This window comes from Juglans regia, chromosome 16 (genome assembly GCF_001411555.2).
Source record: "Juglans regia cultivar Chandler chromosome 16, Walnut 2.0, whole genome shotgun sequence".
NCBI lineage: Eukaryota > Viridiplantae > Streptophyta > Magnoliopsida > Fagales > Juglandaceae > Juglans > Juglans regia.
In genome coordinates this window covers 23068897-23091440 of record NC_049916.1, presented here as the reverse complement: position 1 = coordinate 23091440, position 22544 = coordinate 23068897, and the positions used below count along the sequence as shown (strand labels likewise).

The window sequence follows — 22544 nt, the reverse complement described above, 5'->3', positions numbered from 1 at the left end:
ACTTTTTGTTGTTTTCACTGTTCGATACATTATATATCCTCATTTTCATTCTGTATCGTTCTAAATTTCAGCTCGTTTCGATTATTTCTATCGATTTCAAACTATTTTATGGGTCATGATTAGTTTGTTTTCAAAAAATATCTCATCTCTCTCATCTTATATCATTATTATAATTTTTTTAATTTTTAATATAAAATAAAATAAATAATTTAATTTTTTAAAATTTTAAAATAAAAATAATATTAAAAAATATATTTTAACAATATTTTATTCAACTTTTTAACTTTAATCTCATCTCATCTCATTTCTAAAAACAAACGAACCCTTATTAGTACTATATTATCTAGCATAAAAAATTTTATATAGAATCCTTACACCACACACTTTTACCTTTTAATTAACATGTGATTTATCATTTTTGTCCTTCTATCTTAATACTTAAATAGAATGACAAAAATGACAAATCATATATTATTTAGATTTAGATGGATGTGTTTAGTTTAAGGTTTCATTGTATAACTAGATTGGAGGACATGACATGAATACAGAAACACGATTTAATAGAATTATATAAGTAGAATTTTTCAGTAGAATATCATCAAGACTACAGCTTTTTTATTTGTGGCCTGACTCATCTCGTTTTCCATTTTTTAATCATTGCAGGATGCGAATCTGCTGCTTTCTTTGCACTATGCTCTTTTTCTTTTGAAGAATCTGATAAAAGAAGAACGCATCCACTGGATGTGGTATAGTTCAGTATTTAACTCAACCTATAAACTTCATTTCCTAGCATCTACCAAAATGATGAAGAACAATTGTGCAGGAAAAAACAGAGAACAGATGACTAACATCTTCAATGGACAAGTTTGCAGATCATGCTCACACATGTTCTTGATCATATATGTCTAAAGAAATTGTACTTTTTGGCTTTATGAAAAGGTTGGCCTATTCTAAAGACTTGCCAAGTTCTACATCCTTCTCTAGACCCTCTCCATTTTCCCCCTTCAAAAGGTGTGAATCCTCTTCTGATATACTGTGTTTCATGGCAATGATCTTGGTACCAGCTTGCTTCTCAACCTCCACTGCCCAACTATACACAACCATGCCGATAATGGCAAGCAGCATGCCGAGGATGTTTTTCGGTGTCAACTCTGAATCAAAGAGTATCCACCCCAATGTCAGGACACATACTGTTTTCATGTGACCTAAAACATTGAAGGAGACAGCAGAGAAGCGTCCAATACAGAGATACTGACTCATATTGCAGAATACAGCCAGAGAGCAAGAGAGTAGTATGAAAAACTGCACAGATATATTCTAAAGATCAGTAACAAACTCTTTTTTGATAAACTAAGTGCATATAAAAAAAGGTTGCACTTACAATTGCACCAGAAGACAGCTTGTAGTTTGATAGAAGTTTTCCTGTAAGGTAATAATCGATTACTGGACCAACAACAAGAAGGGAGAGAGCTTGTAATGGAGCTGTCTTGCTTAGCAATTCAAAAGAGCCTACTGAGTACTTCTTCTGTAAGGAACCAATCGACTGTTCCAAAATATCATTAATCAATTACAATCAAAGATCAATGCTTGGAGGTATTGCTGTAAAACAACCTGATACAAGAGATTTCTACAACATAGATATGTTCCCAGTCTCCACAAACCCAAACATGAGAAAACGGAAATCTTAAGCTCTTGCAAATTCCTATCATTGCAAAGTGCAGCAGGAACATTGTCCATTTTCCACACAGCATGTAATGAACAAGACGCATAAGCAAATTCGTCATATGCCGGTGGTTTGAGTTAAGATATTTTATGGAGTTAAGATGTTTGGATAGTGAGATGAGGTGATCTGTGAATAGTAATGAAATTGTTCGAGTTAAGATGTTTTATGGAGTTTTGGAAAAGGAGAAAAAAAAAAGTTGAATAAAAATATTATAAAATTAAAATATTTTTAGAATATAATTTTTGTTTTGAGATTTTAAAAAATTGAATTATTTTATGTGTTTTGTTTGAAAGTTTAAGAAAGTTATAATGATTAAGTAATGATTAGATGAAAAATTTGAAATTGAAAAATATTCATGTTTATGGTGTTTGGACATTGAGATGAGATGAAATGAGATAGTATGCTCTTGTTATCATCATCTAGAGGTTATTTCGCCTAATTCATAACGAGAGTAACACCAAAGCAAACTAAACCAAAATTTGGGTAATACTCACAATTTGTTGCAAGGATGAACATATAACTCCAACACAGGAACAGAGAAAACCTTTGGCATTAACTTTCACATCTGTTACTGTACAGATGCCCACCCCAACAACAACAACTGCAACAGCCATCTTGACTTCCTTTGAATAACGTTTGCCATGAATAATCCATTCCATCACACAAACAACAGGAATCATACTTAATTTTGAAATCTGCACCAGATCAGCAAAAAATAGAAAAGATCAAAAGTAAGGCAAGCATGCGAACTTAATTGCCCACAAGAAAAATGGGTAAAAAAAAAAAACTTGTTAAGAAATGCGTGCCTGGTAAAATCCAACAGAGTTCAGCATGAGGCTGAAGTTCATTCCAGCGATTGAAGTGTTGGCAACAATTGAAAACCAAAGAAGCTCCCACATCGGGATGTGCTTTGATGCAGCAGAATAACCGGCAGCAGTAGACAACCAACCAACCAATGCAGTCACAGAAAAGTGGAAGCCAGTTAAAGTTGTTGCTGTAGAGTGCAAAGCAGAGACAAGGGTCAGTTTTTACAGGAAGTGATTGTGATAAAGTGCCAAGTTCTTGGACATTATCCACAGCTTCGTCCCAAACCCACCCATTAGCATAATTGCAGGCTGTATTTCATGATCCCAAATTGTAAATTTGTAGGAGGTAAATAGAATGAATGTTTACTATTTGTAACTCAGTTTCAAAGGCAAATGGGAAAGAAACAACACAAAAGAAGAAAAGAAAAAAAGGAACTGACCGAAGGTGAAAGCAAAACCAGAAGAGGAAAGAAGCTGCTTGTTGGCCATGATAATGCCTACAGAGCTTATAATGTTCATAGCCCATGCTCCAACATCCGACACTGCTACAGTCGATGATTTCCTCTCCTTCTCCATTTACGTAAACTTGGCAAATCGCATAAAGATGCCAAAGTTCTAGCCGACGGACAACGTACAGAACGGTATAGAGACTCTTTTTATAACACAAACAATAACGTATTTCGACGCAAAAAGTGTCATAGATGGGACTTATATTCTGCTTTTTAACTCGGGAAAGTGCTTTGTTTTTTTATGGCTGATTTCATATAAATATATTTATATATATATATATATATATATATATATATATATATTCCTTCCTTTGCCGTCTTGCAGAGCAATCTGCAGCATGTTAGCATGCATGTTAGTCACATAAATATTAAATACACACATAAAAAATAAATAAATATAGACGTGAAGTGAAGATGAGGTTAACGCTATTATCCTTTTTAATACCTGTACGTTAGTATTGACTATTGAGGATCCAGATTTCCTCCTTCACTTCCATTACTCCTTCATATTTTCCTTCATTTCCACACCTCCACCATTGGAACTTGGAAGATGTCTCCTCCTCTTTTTTTTTTGGGTGATGCTACAGCCCCCGCTGGGGGCTCCCGCTGGGAGCTCCCGCTGGGGTGTAGTGTTATTTTACATATATTTTGTTTTAATAATTTTTTATATAGATCTTTTATTATTTTAAAATGTTTTTAAAAAATAAAATAAATTTAAAACATCATTCAGAAAATATTTTCTTAATCAGAAAGTAAAAAAATATATATTAAAAAATACTTTCTTAATCATAAAGTAAAATAAAAAATTATAAAAAATATTTTTTAAAAAATAAAATAAATTTAGAACATCATTAAAAATACTTCCTTAATTAGAAAGTAAAAAAAAATTCATTAAAATATACTTTCTTAATCACGAAGTAAAATAAAAAAATATTTATTTATGATTTTTTTATTTTACTTCGTGATTAAGAAAGTATTTTTTAATAATATTTTAAATTTTTTTATTTTTTAAAAATATTTAAAATTATTAAAAAAATCTATATAAAAAATAATTTTAAAAAAACACATAAAAAAATATAATAATCTCCAGCAAGAGCTCCAAGCGGGAGCTCCCAGCGGAAGATATAGCATTTCCCTTTTTTTTTTAATATGAATTTGAAGCGGAAACCAGGATCTTGCAGCTAGCAGCCTAGAAATTAGCTAGGATGATTACATTCCAAGTAGTTTACTTTTTTCAATGACTTCATTTTTTCGGAAATGCTTCGAATTTATTTTATGTTTTTTTTTTAATCACGTGTCAACCCTGTGAATCGATTGACGTGCCCACACGTGGTGAACATGTTCATAATGTTTTTACTTTTTAGTATCTCGATCGGACTACAATTTATATTTTATTTTATGAATAATGTTAGGAAGAAGTTATTATAGCAGTATATATTTTATATTCATTGCGTGGCTGCTTCTAGTTAATTATTCTCAACACTCACTTAAAAAGATGTGTGGTCTAGATTATGCCACATCATATGTATAAAATAGATACTCTCAATAATGATTTCTATCTATTTTTTTTTTTTTTGTATTATTCACAAGTGGTTATTTATATACATAATTGTAATCAAATAGAAAGATACAAGCTCGTTTCTATATAATTTTTTTTTTCAACGTGATATTATAAATAATTATGAAAATCTCTCCTCCATTTTCCTAGCAATTTAAATTATTTTGATTCTTTATTTTTCCGATGCTCAAATATCAACGTATATGATTAAGAATAAAAAAATTATATTTAAAATTTGGCGTGGATAACACATTTAATAAAGTGTCAACATATAATAATTTAATTTAAAAAATAAATTTTAAAATTTTAATCTTATAAATTAAATCTTATTATTTTAAATTACGTGAATAATGTATTATTTTATCTCGAATCCTATGTTGCCAGTTCTTGCCCAACAAGCCTAGGGCCCAATCTTGGTGGACATAATCGAGCCCATTATTTGGTCAGCCGCTGATGCTATCTAGAAGAAAGCCCAAAGGCGAAAGGGTCGTTTAATAAAATCAAAATGATGAAGATTGGTATGGCCCACGAAAGTGTTCTTAGGCTCGGCTTGTATTGGGTTGTGTATCTGTATATGATATAATCGGTGCGGTGCCTTGCTGTGCTGCTGGTGGTGGTGAGCATTGAGCATTGAGCATTGAGCATTGAGCAATTCCCTTGGGTCTTCTATAGGGTTTTGGGAATTTGGATACAGCTTTATCAAGGATTCAAGAGGATCTTAAGTTACATCTCCGTTTTCCTTTCCTCTTCCCCGATGGCCTCAAAGTCTTCCAAGGATCTTCCTGCTGGTGAGCTGCTGCTTTTACTTATGCCTTTTGTATTTCATTTTGTGTTTTATAAATTCGTTTTCGTGTGCTTTGGGATTCAAGGCTTGTTGGATTTCCTTGGGTTATCCGCAGTGATGATGTTTTTGATGAGTAATTTGATTTTAGATTCTTTTGATAGATGGAAAATGATAACTGCTTTAAGGTGTTTAGTACTCTTACATATGTCTGTTGCGTCTTAGATGAAAAGTCAGGTTCAACAGATAAAAAAAACACCAAAACTGAGACATCCTCCGGGGAGTCACAGACAGGACAAAGAGGGCCTACTTCTCCGCCAGGAGCTGGGATTCCTGACAATCCTTTCGATTTTTCAGCCATGTCTGGTCTGCTCAATGTAAAGTATCTCTTATTGCCCTTCATAGTCAGTTTTATTTGAACGGTTTATTTTACGCGGTGCATTCATGAAGATCCCGCAGTTAGGAATTATTATGGCATTTGATAACCTTTATGTTTTAATTCTCTGATTATGGTGTTCAATTGATTTTCGACGGATGCAATTCTGTATTTATAGCTAGTTTGATTATTGTATTTGTTGGAAAGAGGATCTGTCTGTAATTTTAAGTGGGAGAAGGAATTTTTTGCAGATTATTTGTTATCTATCTTGTTAACGAGCTCTCATTCTATTTTATAAATATTAATTTTATTACTATTTAATGTGTAATTGCAGATTATTTGTTATCTATCTTGTTAATAAGCTCTCATTCTATTTTATAAATATTAATTTTATTACTATTTAATGTGTACTTTAGTGATGGCTGTCTAAGGGCATGCATGCATTTGTTTTGTATCCATATGGGTGTGTGTGTGTGTTGAAATCTTTCTATCCACAAGTTTTAAAGTTCATTTATTAAAATGCCAAGCTAGACTTTATGAGCCAACTGATAAAAAGAAAAAGACTTTATAAGCCAACTCACCTACATCTAGTGTTGGGTGTTGGCCTGCTTTTGTGCACCATATACATTGATAGGATGTCTGCACTTAGAATGACACATGGCCACCTGAAAGTACAACCACTCTAGGGAACCCTGGTGTGTTCAGATGGTTGAAAATATGGATTGCCTACCAAGAAAAAAGTATCGCCTTTAAAATCACTTTTTGAATCTGATTGATAAGCACCAGAATTCTAGAATTTTGGAAATTGGAAGGGTTCTACAAGTTAAAGGTGGTTTCTCTTGTGAAATGGTGTAAGAGCCATATGGATATAACATTTGATTCTTCTTCTGCCCTCCCCCATTTCTTCTCTGACCTTAAACTTGATCTTAAATTTCAACATCTATTTTAAGTCCCCTATTTTTTGCTTACAAAAATCCAATGCATGAAATGCACAGGATCCAAGCATTAAGGAATTAGCTGAACAGATATCAAAAGATCCTTCCTTCAACCAGATGGCAGAGCAACTCCAGAAGACTTTTCAGGGTGCATCACTTGAAGATGGTTTCCCACAGTTTGATACTCAACAATATTACAACACCATGCAACAGGTTATGCAGAATCCCCAATTTATGACCATGGCTGAGCGCCTTGGTAATTCATTAATGCAGGTATTTATTGTATTTTATAAGTTATTCCTATTTTATAATTCTTGTCAATGCACTATAAAAGTGTCATCTGTCAGATGCTAAGTCTTATCTCTTCTTAGGATCCATCAATGTCTAATGTGCTTGAAAGTTTTTCAAATCCGTCAAACAAAGACCAGCTTGAGGAGCGAATGGCACGCATCAAAGAAGATCCATCTCTGAAGCCTATTTTAGAAGAGATAGAGAATGGTGGTCCCGCTGCCATGATGAGGTTGGGAATATTAAGATATCATTGTATCATTAAACACTTGTGCTATAATATTTTTGGACTTGCTGTATGGTATGGTGGTTGGATTCGGTTGACCCTAAGCTTTCATTCTTTAGAGAGTTTAAAATTCTGGTATTGCAGGTACTGGAACGATAAAGATGTTCTACAGAAGTTGGGTGAAGCTATGGGTCTTGCAGTTGCAGGAGATGCAACTACTTCAGCTGAAAATTCTGTACCAGATGAACCTGAAGATCCGGGTAATGAGGATGAGTCAATTGTTCATCACACTGCTAGTGTTGGTGATGTAGAGGTATGGCACTCCCATTTCTCATATACCTTTCAGGTGCTGTTTGGTTGGTCAGTGTGGTTTGGAAGTGTGATTGAGGTGTGGTTGTGAAGAGTTAAAAAAATGTTTTAAAATTTGACTACTGGTGTGGGGATTGTCTAAAAAAATAGTTTATCTCCTTTGCAATGTGTCTCCCTTGCAAGGAGTTGTACAACTCAACTGAACTCAATCAAGCCTTTTTTTTTCATTTATTGGTAAGTTTAAATATGAACTCTCTGGATTCTGAATCTATATCCTTACCTCTAACCCCATTTTAATGGGGAACAAGGATCAGTTTTGAGATAGAAATGGATATGACAAATTAACACCTTATTCCCTGTAACATTTATGAAAGAAATTAAGAATACTTGTCAATCTGTTTTAAGAAAATTAAGCACCCTACATCAGGTGCCTTGTCTTGGTGTTGAATTGCCTAAGAAAGACGCAGGATGTTGTTTTCTATAGGTAATTCATTTTAGCAGATTTGCTAGAATTGAGGTCTTCCCTCTGTATATCAATTAGGGTTTGAAAAAAGCACTAGCCTCTGGTGCTGACAAGGATGAAGAAGATTCGGAGGGAAGGACAGCATTGCATTTTGCATGCGGGTATGGTGAGGTATGTCATTGTTCTCAAGTTTTCTTACCATTTCCTTTCTTTTCCCCATGAGTAAGACCTCTTCCTTATTTTAAAAAAAAATGTTAAATATCTTCGGTCAAGGGGCTTTTTAAAGCCTTAGCAGGTAGAATGGTCAGACTGTTTTGATATGAGGAATGGCTAAATTGGGAGTTGATTATGAGTAAATTTCGAGAATCCTGTACCTGCTTGATGTTTGGAATGAAGATTCTGTGGAATCCTAAAACGAAAAAAAGGAAATAAAAGAGAATAGAAAAGGTGATACTCTACCCTAGCATTCCTGAAAAGGCTCTGATTGTGGGCCAAAGCCAAGTGAGTTTACATTGTGATAGAAGTTGACTTGGTTTCTGGAACGTGCATTTTTTCAAATGTTTCGAAAATGCCCCTTTATATTGTCAGGAATTACAGATTTGCTTCAATGTCCTGTTTCTGTCGTTTGTCCTGATGATATTGTCATAAATGCCTTTGGTTTCATATTTTTTCTTATGAGGTGTGTGCAATTTCCTTTGGTGTAATTATAATAGTATTTAGATATATACTTAAAAAAACGCATGAATGGGAAAATGGTATTTCTCGTTTTACCGAACAGTGAACTAAGGTTCTGACCAAATACTTGGACTTGTTGAGCAATGGATTGAGATTTATCTCTGACATTCTATTTCATGGAATCAGATTCTGCAGGATTGTGATTTGTTCTACCTTACACACGTATTTTGAGTTTTTATTAGGATATACCATGAGGTGGAATCGGTTGGGTTTCCTAACCAACCCAACCCCAACTGGTGTGATTTTGATGTGTGCATTAATTATTTGGCTGACTTAATGGACTTTGTTCTCAAAGTTATTGTCATTCAGACTGAGACAGCAATCGCAGCATTTGTAGCTTGTACTAATCAGCGCATTATCTAACCACCAGTAGCAGTGTTTGGTAGTTAACTATGGTTTGGAACTGTTGCAACCATGACAGAAAAGCTATGTGCTTCTTGTTGTTTGCTTCTGTATCGAAGTAGGGCACACCCTTGTTGCGAGCTCATCCAACGAGTCGAAGCAAAACCTGCTGTAATTGGCTTGGGCTTAAGTGCTCATTGTTAAACTTCTTCACTATTTAGAGTCTAGACCACATTAGTTATAATGGTTATAGAAATAAGGTGAAGTAAGATCGGGAGGCTGACATTGCTCTCATGATAAACGGGGAAGGTGAAATGGGTTTTTGAATTTTTTACGAGAAATTGGCCAAGTCTGAGCAGATGCTCTTGAATTCCTTTTAGGTGAAGTGTGCTCAGGTCCTTCTCGAAGCTGGAGCAACAGTGGACGCATTGGACAAGAATAAAAATACTGCACTTCATTATGCAGCTGGTTATGGAAGGAAGGAGTGTGTGGCATTACTGCTGAAGAATGGTGCCGCCGTGTAAGTCAAAAACTTACTAATGTTTTCCATCCTTGACAGGCTGATTTCTTGTTACTTCTTATTTTTGGATCTGCAGCACAAAAATTTTATTTTATTTTTCCTCCGCGTTCTGCAGTACGCTTCAGAACATGGATGGAAAGACTCCCATTGATGTTGCTAAGTTAAACAACCAACAAGACGCGCTGAAGCTGCTCGAGAAGGATGCCTTCCTGTAACTTTTGTAGGTGGGGGTGGCATATGTATGCTTTTGTTGTGGCATGTTATAGCATTTTCATTGTGCTTTAGACCAATTTGCTTTGATCAGCATAAGGTTGCAATCACCACAACTTGATCCGTTGTCTATCCTGTATTTACCCTGATGGCTGCATTGCATGAATTTGATAGTGACATAAAAAAAAGTCTCTTTCATGGATCATTGTGACCTTCCATGTGTGCTGTATTTCCCAGCCCATTGCTTTTACTTGTCTTAGTGCCTACAAACAAACAGGAAAAGGAAAATTACACATTATATCTGAGGTGGAATAAAATAAAGAAGCATGTTTCGAGTAGACAAACATCACTCATAATGATGACCATTCATCTTCTCATCTTTGCTTGATTTCTCGAAGGAAATGGTTTTCACCATCATTTCTGTGAATTTGAAAAAATAAATTAAATTTTTGTAATTTGATTGTACACCGGTTTTGCTATCGTACAATGCCGGTACAGAAATGCTAAAGATACAGTTCGAATACCGCAAATCTATTACTCTTATAAATTTATAATTATTTAAATAAAAAATCTCGTAATAATAATATGCTAAGTGAACGGATAATGTGCACCGATTGTGTATTGAGTAATGTTATATATAATCGTTGAGTGCGTAAGTGTTGTGCAATCGTTTTGAAAAATAATAGTCTATTATTAAAAAATTAATTGTTTTATATGAATCTTATATTTATTTACTTTTCTTTTTTTTTTATCTTTTATGTATTTTGTGCACACCATCGGACGGGACCCCTATGTTTATATCATTTTTCTCATAACATAGGACAACTGAACCAACAGTAGATCTCTACCACCTTCACAAGACATTGACTGTCCGTTTGCAGCAAAACTTCTCTTTTATTTGGAAGTAGGGTTGTAATCTATCAGTTGAGTTTTTGGATTATGGAGACGAGTTGGACTCAAATAACTTGAGCTCAAACTGAAAGCTCATCATGGCGAGCCGAGCCCGAATTGATCAAATACGAGATGGAGTCGAGTCTAGTTATATATCGATCTTTCTCTATACTCTTTAACGACTCCAAGTTAAGTCGAGTTGAGACGAGTTATTACTCGAGTTTTGTTTATATTTTTTTATATATATTTATTTATTTTTGAATGAATTAAATAATTAAAAATACCAAATTATAAAAAAAAAAAAATACATCTAATGGAGTTTGTACAACTAATATTGAATTATCAGATTATAACATTTTTATGAATACATTTTGATCATCAAGGTTGGGTGTGTGTTTTCTGGCGTACTTGGAAATATCGTGCCGCTTCTGCAAGACTTGCTCCACAGCCCACTCCGGGTCTGAGGTCGACGTGCCAGTCTCACCCAGAACCTCCACCTCGTGGAGAAGACGAAGACAACTGAGAAAAATAAAGAAAAAATTGAAAGAAAAAGAGAGAGCGCCAACATATATGATTACTATAGCTCAAAGTAAATACAACCAACTCCGCGATGCCTAATCCGTTTCGGCCCTTTTTTTTTTTTAACATACATTTGAGGTAGGGGGATTTTCATCTCCACGTGCATTTTGAAGACTTAAAATTACGTCAATCAAACTACAGACCGTTTCAGACATATTTTAAGTGATGTTAGATATATTAGTAATATATATCCGGTGCTTTAACCCCGATAATCATGTTCTGGTGTATTTAAATTTCTCGTATTAATAATAACTATCATTAACAGAGAATAAAATTTTAAATAAAAAATAGTTTTTTTTTTTAATTATTAGCGTGAAAAATGGACATCCAAAGAGGATTACCCTCGTGCGGGTGGGACACCTGTTCAAGTACGTATTCGCTTCACTCGGTTGGCGGCAAGGATGGAACGTATATAGTCGAATCCTCTACTTCTCCTGCAATAGTTAGTTGGCAGCGTTCGTGGTTTTCTTCGCTTTGATCAATGGCTCTCAACCAGCAGCTGTTTCTTTCCTAATGGGATGCCGGTTCCTTTCGTCAACGAGTTCGTCTTGGCTAGGGACGGCGTCGAGTTCGAGGTCGATAAGATCCCCGGGTCAGTTTCTTCTTCTTCTTCCACTGCTATTGTGTGTAATCTTAGTTTGTATAATTAAAAATGTAGAGAATTGAACAACAAATAGAAGCGGAATTACGACAATATGGTGACACTCCCGTGAGGGTATTTGTCCCACAAGTTGGTGATGAACAAAGGGAATTGAGTGCATTTGTTTGTGCACCAATTACCCCTATTTATTGGCCATCATGTACCGGTTGGTAAAGGGCACATCCATTGGTTAACCAATGGTAGCCCAAAGGTCACAACCTTAAGGAGTGACACATCCTATTGTGAAAAGGCACAACCATTGGTAAACCAATGGTAACCCAAAAGTCACATCCTTAAGAAGTGACACAACCTTTTGACTAAATCAAAAGGTTATGTCTCTTGACACTTCCTTTAACATCACCCCTCATGGGAACCATCACCATGTTAGAGAATATCATTCCAAGGGGTACACCGTTTGGTGATCACACCCCTTAGAATAACATCTCCCACTTGATCACACAAAACGGTGATGATCCAGTTGAGTATTTTACCTTGGTACCAATATGAGCTTTCCACTACTCAACTCTCATCTGCAACTCTTGCAGATCGGCGTCAGAGCATGACAAGCCTATACGTGCACACGTTTTTGTCATTACCTTATCTGACCGCACCTCTTACCATATGTGCTCCCACTGATCACATATTAGGGGTGACTACATTTTACAAAAAAATTTTTAGTGAATGGCATCAATTCTCCGTGACTGGATCAACAATCCATACCTCTGTCACAATTAACGACTTCAGCCGAATACATAACACGTGTATCGACCTGCGCTGAATTTTTGTTAAGTACTTCCTCTAGAGGCTATTCCTGAGGTTTTTCCCTAATCACCTTATCAACGACTTTGCAAATGATTAACCATTTACTTGGGTAATCAAATCACATTTCACTAAAACTTTAGTGAATGGCACTGAATTTTAGTTAAGTACTTACTCACTTGAGTCTTTCCTTAATCACCTTATCAGCGACTTTACCATGATCAACCTTTTACTTGATTAATCAATCTGCACTGAAATTTTATCAAGTACTCACCCTAAGGCCATTCCTGAGGTTTTTCTTGATCACCTTATCAGTGACTTTACAAATGTCCAAAATTTTCATTTGGGTATCTCCATAACTCCAATTTTCTAGGCGTCCCCAGAATTTGCTGAGTTATACATGCTGACCATGAAATTGGTTCACCTAGGTTTCACTCAATCCCATTCTAGTCACATGTTCTCTGAATTTCTCCAAAGATAAACCTTTGGTCATTGGATCTGCTACCATCTCGGTCGAGGAAACGAAATTAACATTGACCTCACCTCTTTCCACTATATCTAAAATATAGTGATAATGCACATCAATGTGTTTTCCCTTGGAACTCTGTGTTCCACTTTTTATCAAAGAAATGGCAGACTGATTATCACAAAACACATTGATTGGTTCTGTGGATGTACCCAAATTTAAGCTTTCAGCAAAGCGTTTTATCCACACCGCATTACTCACTGCAGTACTACAAGCAATATATTCTGATTCCATAGTAGACTTAGCAACACAGCCCTGTTTCTTACTTAACCAAGAAACTGCTGTTCCACCAAATAGAAATATATATCCAGTTATAGATTTTCTATCATCTACATCACTTCCAAAATCAGCATCACTATAGCCGATTAATTCTAGATCACTGTTTCCAAAGCACAATTTCAAATTTTTGGTACCTTGTAAATATCTCAATATACGCTTCACTGCTTGCCAATGTTCTTTACCTGGATTAGATTGAAATCTACTTACCAATCCAACTGCATGACAAATATCTGGTCCGGTACTTGTCATTGCATACATGAGGCTTCCCACAGCTTGAGCATAGGGAACTTTAAGCATTTCACTTATTTCATCCTCATCTTTTGGGCACATACTTTTATTTAAAGTATGAGCTTTGCAAACAGGCGTACTTAAAAATTTACAATTTTCCATACCAAATCTTTTAAGTACTTTTTCTAGATATTTCTCTTGATCTAAATACAATAGATTTGAATTTCTATCTCTAGAAATTCTTATACCAAGAACATAAGCGGCTTCACCCATGTCTTTCATTTCAAATTTAGATTTCAAGAATTCTTTTGTTGCATGCATCATATCTAGACAATTATTTGCCAGTAATATATCATCAACATACAATAATAATAATGTTAATTGATTATCATTTTTCCATATGTATACACAGTGATCTAGTGGACTCATTTCATATCCCATTTCAAGTACCACTGTCTTGAAGATTGCTTAAGTTCATACAGTGACTTTCTCAACCTGTAGACTTTCTCTTCATGTCCTTTAATTTGGAATCCTTCTGGTTGAATCATAAAGATATCCTCTTTTAATTCACCATTGAGAAAAGCTGTTTTTACATCTAACTGATGTAATTCCAAATTCATCCTGGCAACAATGGACATGATGATCCTTACGGATGTGAACTTCGCCACAGGCGAATATGTATCCACAAAGTCTACACCTGGTTGTTGAGTATATCACTTGGCCACTAACCTTGCTTTGTACCTTTCCAAACTGCCATCAACTTTAAATTTTCTTCTGAGAACCCATTTACAGCCAATAACTTTTCTATCTTTTGGAAGATCTGTTAACTCCCAAACATTATTTTTGTTTATTGATTCTATCTCATCTTTCATGGCCTCAAGCCATTTATCTGAATCAATACTATTGACTGCCTCAGAAAAATTTTCAGGATCATTATCTAAATTTTCCAAACTGGTATTTAGTGCATAATGATCTTGAAATAATATTGATGGTCTTCTGGATCTTTTACTCCCACTGTCTCCAACATCAATGCCTGAAGATTGATTTTCATCTGACTTTCTTTTATTATTCTGGATTTGAATAATATCATTATTTTCATTGTCAGATTCTGTGGAGATCCGTTGATTCTCTAAATCATTTAATAAATCTATTTGATCAACATGAGTAACAAGGTTCGTGTTTTCCAAGAAAACGGCATCCCTACTTTCTATCAATCCTTTTTCAGAATGATAAAATCTGTAGCCACTTCCGTTTTCTACATACCCAATAAACCTGCATTCCCAGGTTTTACTTTTTAATTTATCCCTTAGTGGCCTTGGGATAAGCACTTGTGCCTTACAACCCCACACTTTGAGCTTACTTAAGTCTGGTTTATGTCCCGTCCATAATTCGTAAGGTGTAAGAGGTTTCGCTTTAGTTTCAACTCTATTTAATATATATGTAGCAGTCGATAATGCTTCACCCCAAAAATGTATTGGTAGATCAGCATATGCCATCATCGATCGCACCATATCCAATAGAGTTCTATTTCTCCTTTCTGCAATGCCATTTTGTTGAGGTTTATATGGCATAGTATAAATATGTCTTATACCATTCAATTTGCAGAAATTGTCTAAAGTTTCAAATTCTCCTCCTCTATCACTATTCAAACTTTTAATAGGTCTACCCAACTGGGTTTCTACTTCTAATTTAAATTCTTTAAATTTCTCAATTGCATCAGATTTATGCTTGAGTAAGTAGATATGTCCATATCTTAAATAATCATCAGTGAAAGTAATAAAGTAGTCCATTCCTCTATGAGTTTTTGTTTTAAAAGGTCCACACACATCAAAATGTATAATTTCTAGTAAATCCGTAAATTTCCAACTTTTTAAAAAAGATTTACTACTTATTTTTCCTTTGATACATGGTTCACATATATCAAAATTATCTGAGTTTTTTTGTGGTATTAATCCACTTTTATACATTCTGATCATCTTATTTTTATTTATATGATCTAATCTTAAATGCCATAAATATGCACAATCTGTAGACACATTCAAATACTCAGAAATAGGTACTTTATTAATATCAACATTCAGTACATACATATTATGATCTTTCACGCCTTTCACTGACACATTTCCCTTACTAATTACAACGGTTCCAGACTTAAACTCAACTGTATAGCCTTTCTGATCTAGTACAGGCACAGATACTAAATTTCTACGAATACTAGGTACATATAGAACATCACTAAGTAAAATAATAGAACCATTTACTTTGAATTTACATGTACCTTGCCCCAAGACATCGCAATATGTATTGTTGCCCATATAGACTTTGTGCTCTCCAGTTTGTTTATCTTCAAGTTTGACAAACATATCTCTGTTCCTACATATATGTCTTGTCGCAGCAGAGTCAACCCACCATGAATCTGTCACTGGTTCCACTAGCATTACTTCTGACATTGTGATTTGTAATGACCCTTCTTTCCACACTTAAAACAGTTTCCAGAAAATGGTTTATTTTGTTTTCTTTTTAACCATTTCTTTTTCTTGAACTGTTTTGACTTCATCTTATTCTGTGTAGAACGTTTATCTTGAGCCATTAATAAATTGGATGATTCACCATCTTTATTCCTTCTTTTCATCCTTTCTCCTTCAAGTACTAAAAGTACTGGAAGCGATATCATTGTTACTTCATTTCCACTGTGTGTTAAAGAAGTAATAATGTGATCCCAAGATGAAGAAAGACTATTTAGTATGGTTGTAATTTGCATTTTATCACTGAGAGGATGACCGGCATCATTTAATTCTTTCGCCATCAACTCCATTTGAAGTACATGATCGCCAATATCATCATTCTCTTTCATACAAGTCCGGTTATACTTATCCAACAATAACTGTATATAAGTATCCGACCTTAAACCATACTTTTCTTCAACTGCATCCATAATTTCTTTAGCAGTTTCATAATCTTCAAATAAATGAATAATATGATCACTCATGCAATGCAAAATTAAAGCTTTTGCCCATGCATTGTGTTCTATCCATTTATCTACATTTGAAATGCTGTTTATACTTTCACTTTCATCATCTTCTACAATTCCTTCCCATGGCTTTGGTGTTGTTAATGTATATAAGGTCTTTTCATGGGTTAGAAGAAAAGTTATATGCCTTTTCCAGGCCCGGAAATTTCTTCCATTCAATTTTCTATCCCCGAGGGATCAATACTCTTCTTCGGTGCCATGAATAATAAACCTTAAAAAATTAATCAACAAGAAGAATGTAGAAATAATAAATGTGTACTATTTAAATTAGGGGTGATTAACGGTCCGGTCGGACCGAACGGACCGACCGTTTCGGTCCGGACCGGACCGGACCGAGACTTAGACCAGTCCGGTCCGGTCCATATTTTAGAGGACCGAAATCATTCGGTCCGGTCCACGGTCCACAGTTTTTTCGGACCGGACCGAATGAATAATTAAAAAATATATATATTTTATATATATTTTATATATAATAATTGTACAGTTAACAATATAAATTTTTAAATATATTATTAATACTTGTTAATATTCTATAAATTAACAATATTTTATATATATCTTCATTTAACCTATCACTATTAACAATATAAAATTTTAAATATACTATTAACACTTGTTAATATTCTATGAATTAATAAATATATAATATCAATTAGTTAATTATATAGTAATTATATAAATTAATAATATAATTTTCATCTAATTTATTATCATTGACCATATAAAATATTTTTTTATTGAGTTTGTTACATAATCCACATTAATAAGTCACTTAGTTTAATTTAGTATTTTAAATAAATTTTTTTATTAATTATTAAAAAAAAAAAAAAGAGGGCGAACTGACTGGACCGGACCGATAGCTATCGGTCCGGTCCGGTCCGGTCCGGAAAAATAATGGACCGAAAATTTTCGGTCCATCGCCGGACCGGACCGGACCGGACCGGACCGACCCGTTTGCAGCCCTAATTTAAATATAATAGTTCAACTGTGAAAAAATTAAAATTATTACAAACTTAATTAGTAATAATAACCCTTGGATTTAATCCAATGTGGCAGCCTAGAAATTCTCCTATTATATTTTATATAAAGAGAATAATAAAAGTGACGCCCCGATCGAGGATATCCACGACCTTTCCTTGATGTTTCACCTCTTTCAAAGAATTTCTGACGATAATTTCGATCAACAGGTGCTTTATAATGATTTGGCTTGAAATTTGGAGCACAACGGCTTTTGAACGGACGAAATCGGGCTTGAAATGATCTCGAACGGCCTGATTGAAAATTTCTGCCCTGAACCGGTTCAGGAAACCGGGTGAACCGGTTCAGCCGGTTCAAGCCGAGTACTGGAGATCGGCTTCTGGAGGCGGCTCGGTCAACGGCTCGGTCAACGGCTCGGTACTCGGCTCAGTCAACAGCTCAGTTATCGACTCGGCTTGGCGGCTCGACTCCAGAGTCTCAGAAACGGGCAAAACGAAGGGAATATGGTGACACTCCCGTGAGGGTATTTGTCCCACAAGTTGGTGATGAACAAAGGGAATTGAGTGCATTTGTTTGTGCACCAATGACCCCTATTTATAGGCCATCATGCACCGGTTGGTAAATGGCACATCCATTAGTTAACCAATGGTAGCCCAAAGGTCACAATTTTAAGGAGTGACACATCCTATTGTGAAAAGGCACAACCATTGGTAAACCAATGGTAACCCAAAAGTCACATTCTTAAGAAGTGACACAACCTTGTGTCTCTTGACACTTCATTTAACATCACCCCTCATGGGAACCATCACCATATTAGAAAATATCATTCCAAGGGGTACACCGTTTGGTGATCACACCCCTTAGAATAACATAAAATTTCTGAGCGACCTACGCCTTTTCCTTCTTTATTCGTCGATTCTCGATTGGATTAGTGAGAAAGGAATTGATTTCTTTTCGGCGGTGTGTTAAAGTAGGACTCATGAGGATTCTTTGAATTTGGAAACGAGAAATGAAGTTTAAGACCTTGCTTTCTGTGTTGGTGTTTGGATTATCCGTGTCCTTAAAAGTTTCAGCGTGGCATTGGACTCTGTTCTGCTGCCAATTGGAAAACTATTCTGGAGATGTCTCGTGATTGTTATTCATCAGATTTTTAAAGATTGGGATGCAACTCACTAAGGTCATCACAATTCACTCCTATAAATGATTAAATGCTGTTATTTAAATATAAATATATATATATATATATATTTCTTTGATAAAGTAATAATAAATTTCTTGACGCAAAAATAAACAAGAACACATTGGGGTGCACCCTGTGTATCCTCTCAAGAGGTTGCTGTCGAAAATCCAAAAGAGCACTGGAATCCATGATAGAATAACACCAATGCTGTCAAAGAATAATTAATTGTGGTATGCCTTGCTGCCTAAAGCGTTAAAAGCACACACGTGTTTCAGGTTCCTTCTCTCTTAATTAAGTTTGATGCTGACGGAGTTTCATGGTGTTTTTTGTTCTCTAGTTTTAAATTAACTCAACACTTGAATTGCCAGATTTAATGGAGGTCACCTTAAAACAAAGGGAACAATCTACTTGTCGAATATACGCATGGTCTTTGTTGCAAATAAATCTGTTGGGAACTTTACTGCTTTTGACATGCCCCTGGTAATGGTATGTACTGCTTATTGTATCTGTGTACTCTGTTTCTATCCGCAAACAAGTCATGTTAAAGAAGTTGCCATGCACCTAATGACCTCTTTTATTTTATTTTATTTTATTTTATTTCAACTTTGGTGGTTTGTTTTGACCTCTTTTATTTAGATTGCTCTTGTTTAGTTTACTTTTTTATTTTCATTTGTTATGAATGGTGCGAAATTGCAGAAGCTCTATCGAGTTTGAAATGCGTTGTTCATGTGAAACCATGTATCAACATCTCAAGTACTTGATGGTTCCAATTTGCAGCTTTACGTTCATGGAGAAAAATTCAATCAACCAATATTTTCCTGCAACAATATTTCCGGTCATGTAGAACCTATAAGTAGCCCGTGAGAGTTCTGTGAGTGTTGGATATGTCTTCTTCCCCATTTCCAGGATCCTCACTTGTAACACCCTCTTCCCGTAGGTTAGGAATGTCACGTATTTTTTATAAAAAAAAAAAAAAAAATCCGACAAGAGATCTCAAATTTCATAAATGAAATTCGAAATTTATTTTGTAGAAAAATATCTAATAAAATGTCTTCCAAAAATATTAAATAAATAAACTGAATAAATTCATGTCATAAAAGCATGTTTTATTTTAAAAAATCTGAAACTAAAATTAACTGCTCCTTCTATTCCTGGCCTGCCTGCTCGTAGTCATCATCCTCACGTGGGTGGTTAAAAACATGAAAACAAACTAAAATGAGTCGAAAACTCAGCAATAAATCCATCACAACATAAATATAATAAACATAAGATTTTCATAAAAAATTTCATGCTGAGAGTTTAAATTCATGATTGTTCATATTGATACTTATGCTATGTATGACTGATTTAACTGATTGATTTGATTGATTTATCTGATTTAACTGATTTATCTGAGTGACCAACACACTTAACCCTGTGTGCAAGGTTGTGCACCGACCCCACGTCCCGCTGCAGCAAGGAGAGCCATTGATAGTATTATGGCATACTATGATGGAACACGACTGAGTTCGTGGCTTGCACATCCACCCTGAAACTGAACTGCATTGGTACCATGCATCTGAATGACCATCTTATCAACTGATCTAATCTTATCTTGCACTTGAATTTAAGATGCCTTATATGTCTTATACACATGAGATGCATGACATATTACATACATAATTATAATTTCTGAATTTAAACATAATGCGAAATGACATGATCGTATGCTATGCTGGATGATATGTTTGCATATGACATAAGCGGTGCATAAATAATGGCTGACAATGAACTGGCTTGAATAATACTTATCTATAAGTTGAACTGTGATGATCCTAATTTATGATCAAATTACTTACATCGCTGCGCTTCTTCTTGAATAACACTTCGTAACTTGACACATATATGCAATAGTAACTATCACTAAATTTGTTTGGGAATAAATAAGTACTAATATCTTGCTTGATTAAATTCATAATCTAATAAATAGTCAAACAAATATTTTATTTAACATTATAATCAATAAATCCTAGTATTTAAATTACTTAAATACTAATCTATAATTTAGTAGAATACTCGAGTTATTTTAAAATAATTCATAAAACTTAAATTCTTAAACTAAGTTTCATTTCTTAACATAATTATTAAATCTTATAAGAAATCTAATAATTTCTATTAAATATTCTTAACATCATAATTTTATTAAATTCTTAACATAATAATTTTATTAAATTCTAATAAATAGACAAAGGAACATTAACAAAATATTAGTCTCAATAATATACTTTGAAATATAATTCAATTCTTTAAACACTTCATTAAAAATGGTCTTCGACTAATATATTTATTTAATTAAAAACTAACCTTTAAAATATTAAGTCCAATAAAATTACTAAAACTGTTGTTGAAATAAAATAAGATCAAGCCCAATTTAAAATACAAGTTCATTTAAACATCATTAGAATTTTGTAAGAGTTGAAATCTGGCCCATAATAATAATACTACATGAGCCCAACAAAAAAAAAAAATAAGTCCATCCCACGCACATAAAGGCCTAGGGCCCAAGGCCCATCAAGAACCTAAGGGTTCTTCTAGAACCCGAATACACGGCTAAACAAAACAGAGAGTTTGAGAGAGAGGGAGAGGTTCTGCGATATAGGGCCGAAACTCACCGAGGGAGGAGAGGCTAGTTCGACGATTCTGAGCGGCCAAAAGTGGTTGGCGACGCGGCTAGATTCCTGAGCAAGGTGGTGCGAGAGAGAGAGAGAGAGAGAGAGAGAGAGAGAGAGAGAGAGAGAGAGAGAGAGAGAGACATTAAGATCCTGTTATGCCAAAACAAAAGAGAGAGAGAGAGAGAACTGGTGGTCGACGGCAGTGGGCTTACCGAAAAGGAGTGGGTTCGACGGGGTTGCGTTGGTCGGCGGTTTCCGTGGCCTAGGAGAGGGTGGTCTGCTGCGGTGGCTGCTGGTTGCTGGGATGGAAGCTATGGTGGTTGCTGGACAAAGAAGAAGGTTTATGCACAAGTGAGTTTCTTCGTATTTTCGTGTGTTTAAAACAGAGATTTTCTTGTGAGATTTTATAGACGATAGGGAGGATATATAGTAGGATTTTTCTAATGTGAGTTGGTCTCCTATTAGGACTCGGATTTACAAATTACGGGATGAGAATGAGTATGAGGTTAGGGTTACAAATTCAAAAAATATGGATGAAACTTACGGGTTTGGAGGTTTAAAGTGTTTAAATTCAGAGGCTAAAATCAAGAGATGAGGTTCGGTGGAGATAGGAAGAAATAAACTTTAAATTCAAACCAAACTCTAGTGAACGTAATCTGATACAATTTAGTAATAATTATTAAAATTAATAATAAAACAAAACTCTAGTAAATTCAAATAAAATTATAATAGAAATTATTAAAATAATCAATATAAAAATCTAATAAAACTATAATCGTAATAATGATAGAAAAAGTTTTACTAGGAAATTTACTTATATTCCCTAAATTCCAGACTAGTATGTTACATCACTATCTCTATATCTTATCTCAGGTAGTTCCAGAAAACCAGCACAGGGCACTTTACTCACTCCTTCAAGGATTTTATTCAAGGGGGCTGTGAGTGTTTGTTTCCTGGGGGGGACAAGACGATGGGGGGGTGACAAAAACCAGGAATTCAAGGTTTCTCCTTTGCATCTTCT

The 22544-nt window shown here is 34.7% G+C and overlaps 2 protein-coding genes and 1 pseudogene across 2 annotated transcripts; 2 read left to right on the top strand and 1 right to left on the bottom strand.

The window, feature by feature from the left end:
• Positions 1-822: 822 nt before the first annotated feature.
• LOC109006503 (UDP-rhamnose/UDP-galactose transporter 3-like) lies at positions 823-3173 on the bottom strand. The gene is made up of 5 exons (XM_018985792.2): positions 2970-3173; positions 2530-2717; positions 2218-2418; positions 1382-1543; positions 823-1302 (listed from the first exon to the last, which is right to left on the bottom strand). The coding sequence occupies exons 1-5, from the start codon at positions 3103-3105 to the stop codon at positions 946-948; spliced, it is 1044 nt and encodes a 347-aa protein (XP_018841337.1). The 5' UTR covers positions 3106-3173; the 3' UTR covers positions 823-945.
• A 1994-nt stretch (positions 3174-5167) lies between these two features.
• Positions 5168-9999, top strand: LOC109006688 (ankyrin repeat domain-containing protein 2B). The gene is made up of 8 exons (XM_018986051.2): positions 5168-5384; positions 5603-5754; positions 6749-6961; positions 7060-7208; positions 7347-7515; positions 8053-8145; positions 9432-9571; positions 9687-9999. The coding sequence occupies exons 1-8, from the start codon at positions 5351-5353 to the stop codon at positions 9784-9786; spliced, it is 1050 nt and encodes a 349-aa protein (XP_018841596.1). The 5' UTR covers positions 5168-5350; the 3' UTR covers positions 9787-9999.
• A 1571-nt stretch (positions 10000-11570) lies between these two features.
• LOC109006691 lies at positions 11571-22505 on the top strand (annotated as a pseudogene).
• Positions 22506-22544: the final 39 nt, after the last annotated feature.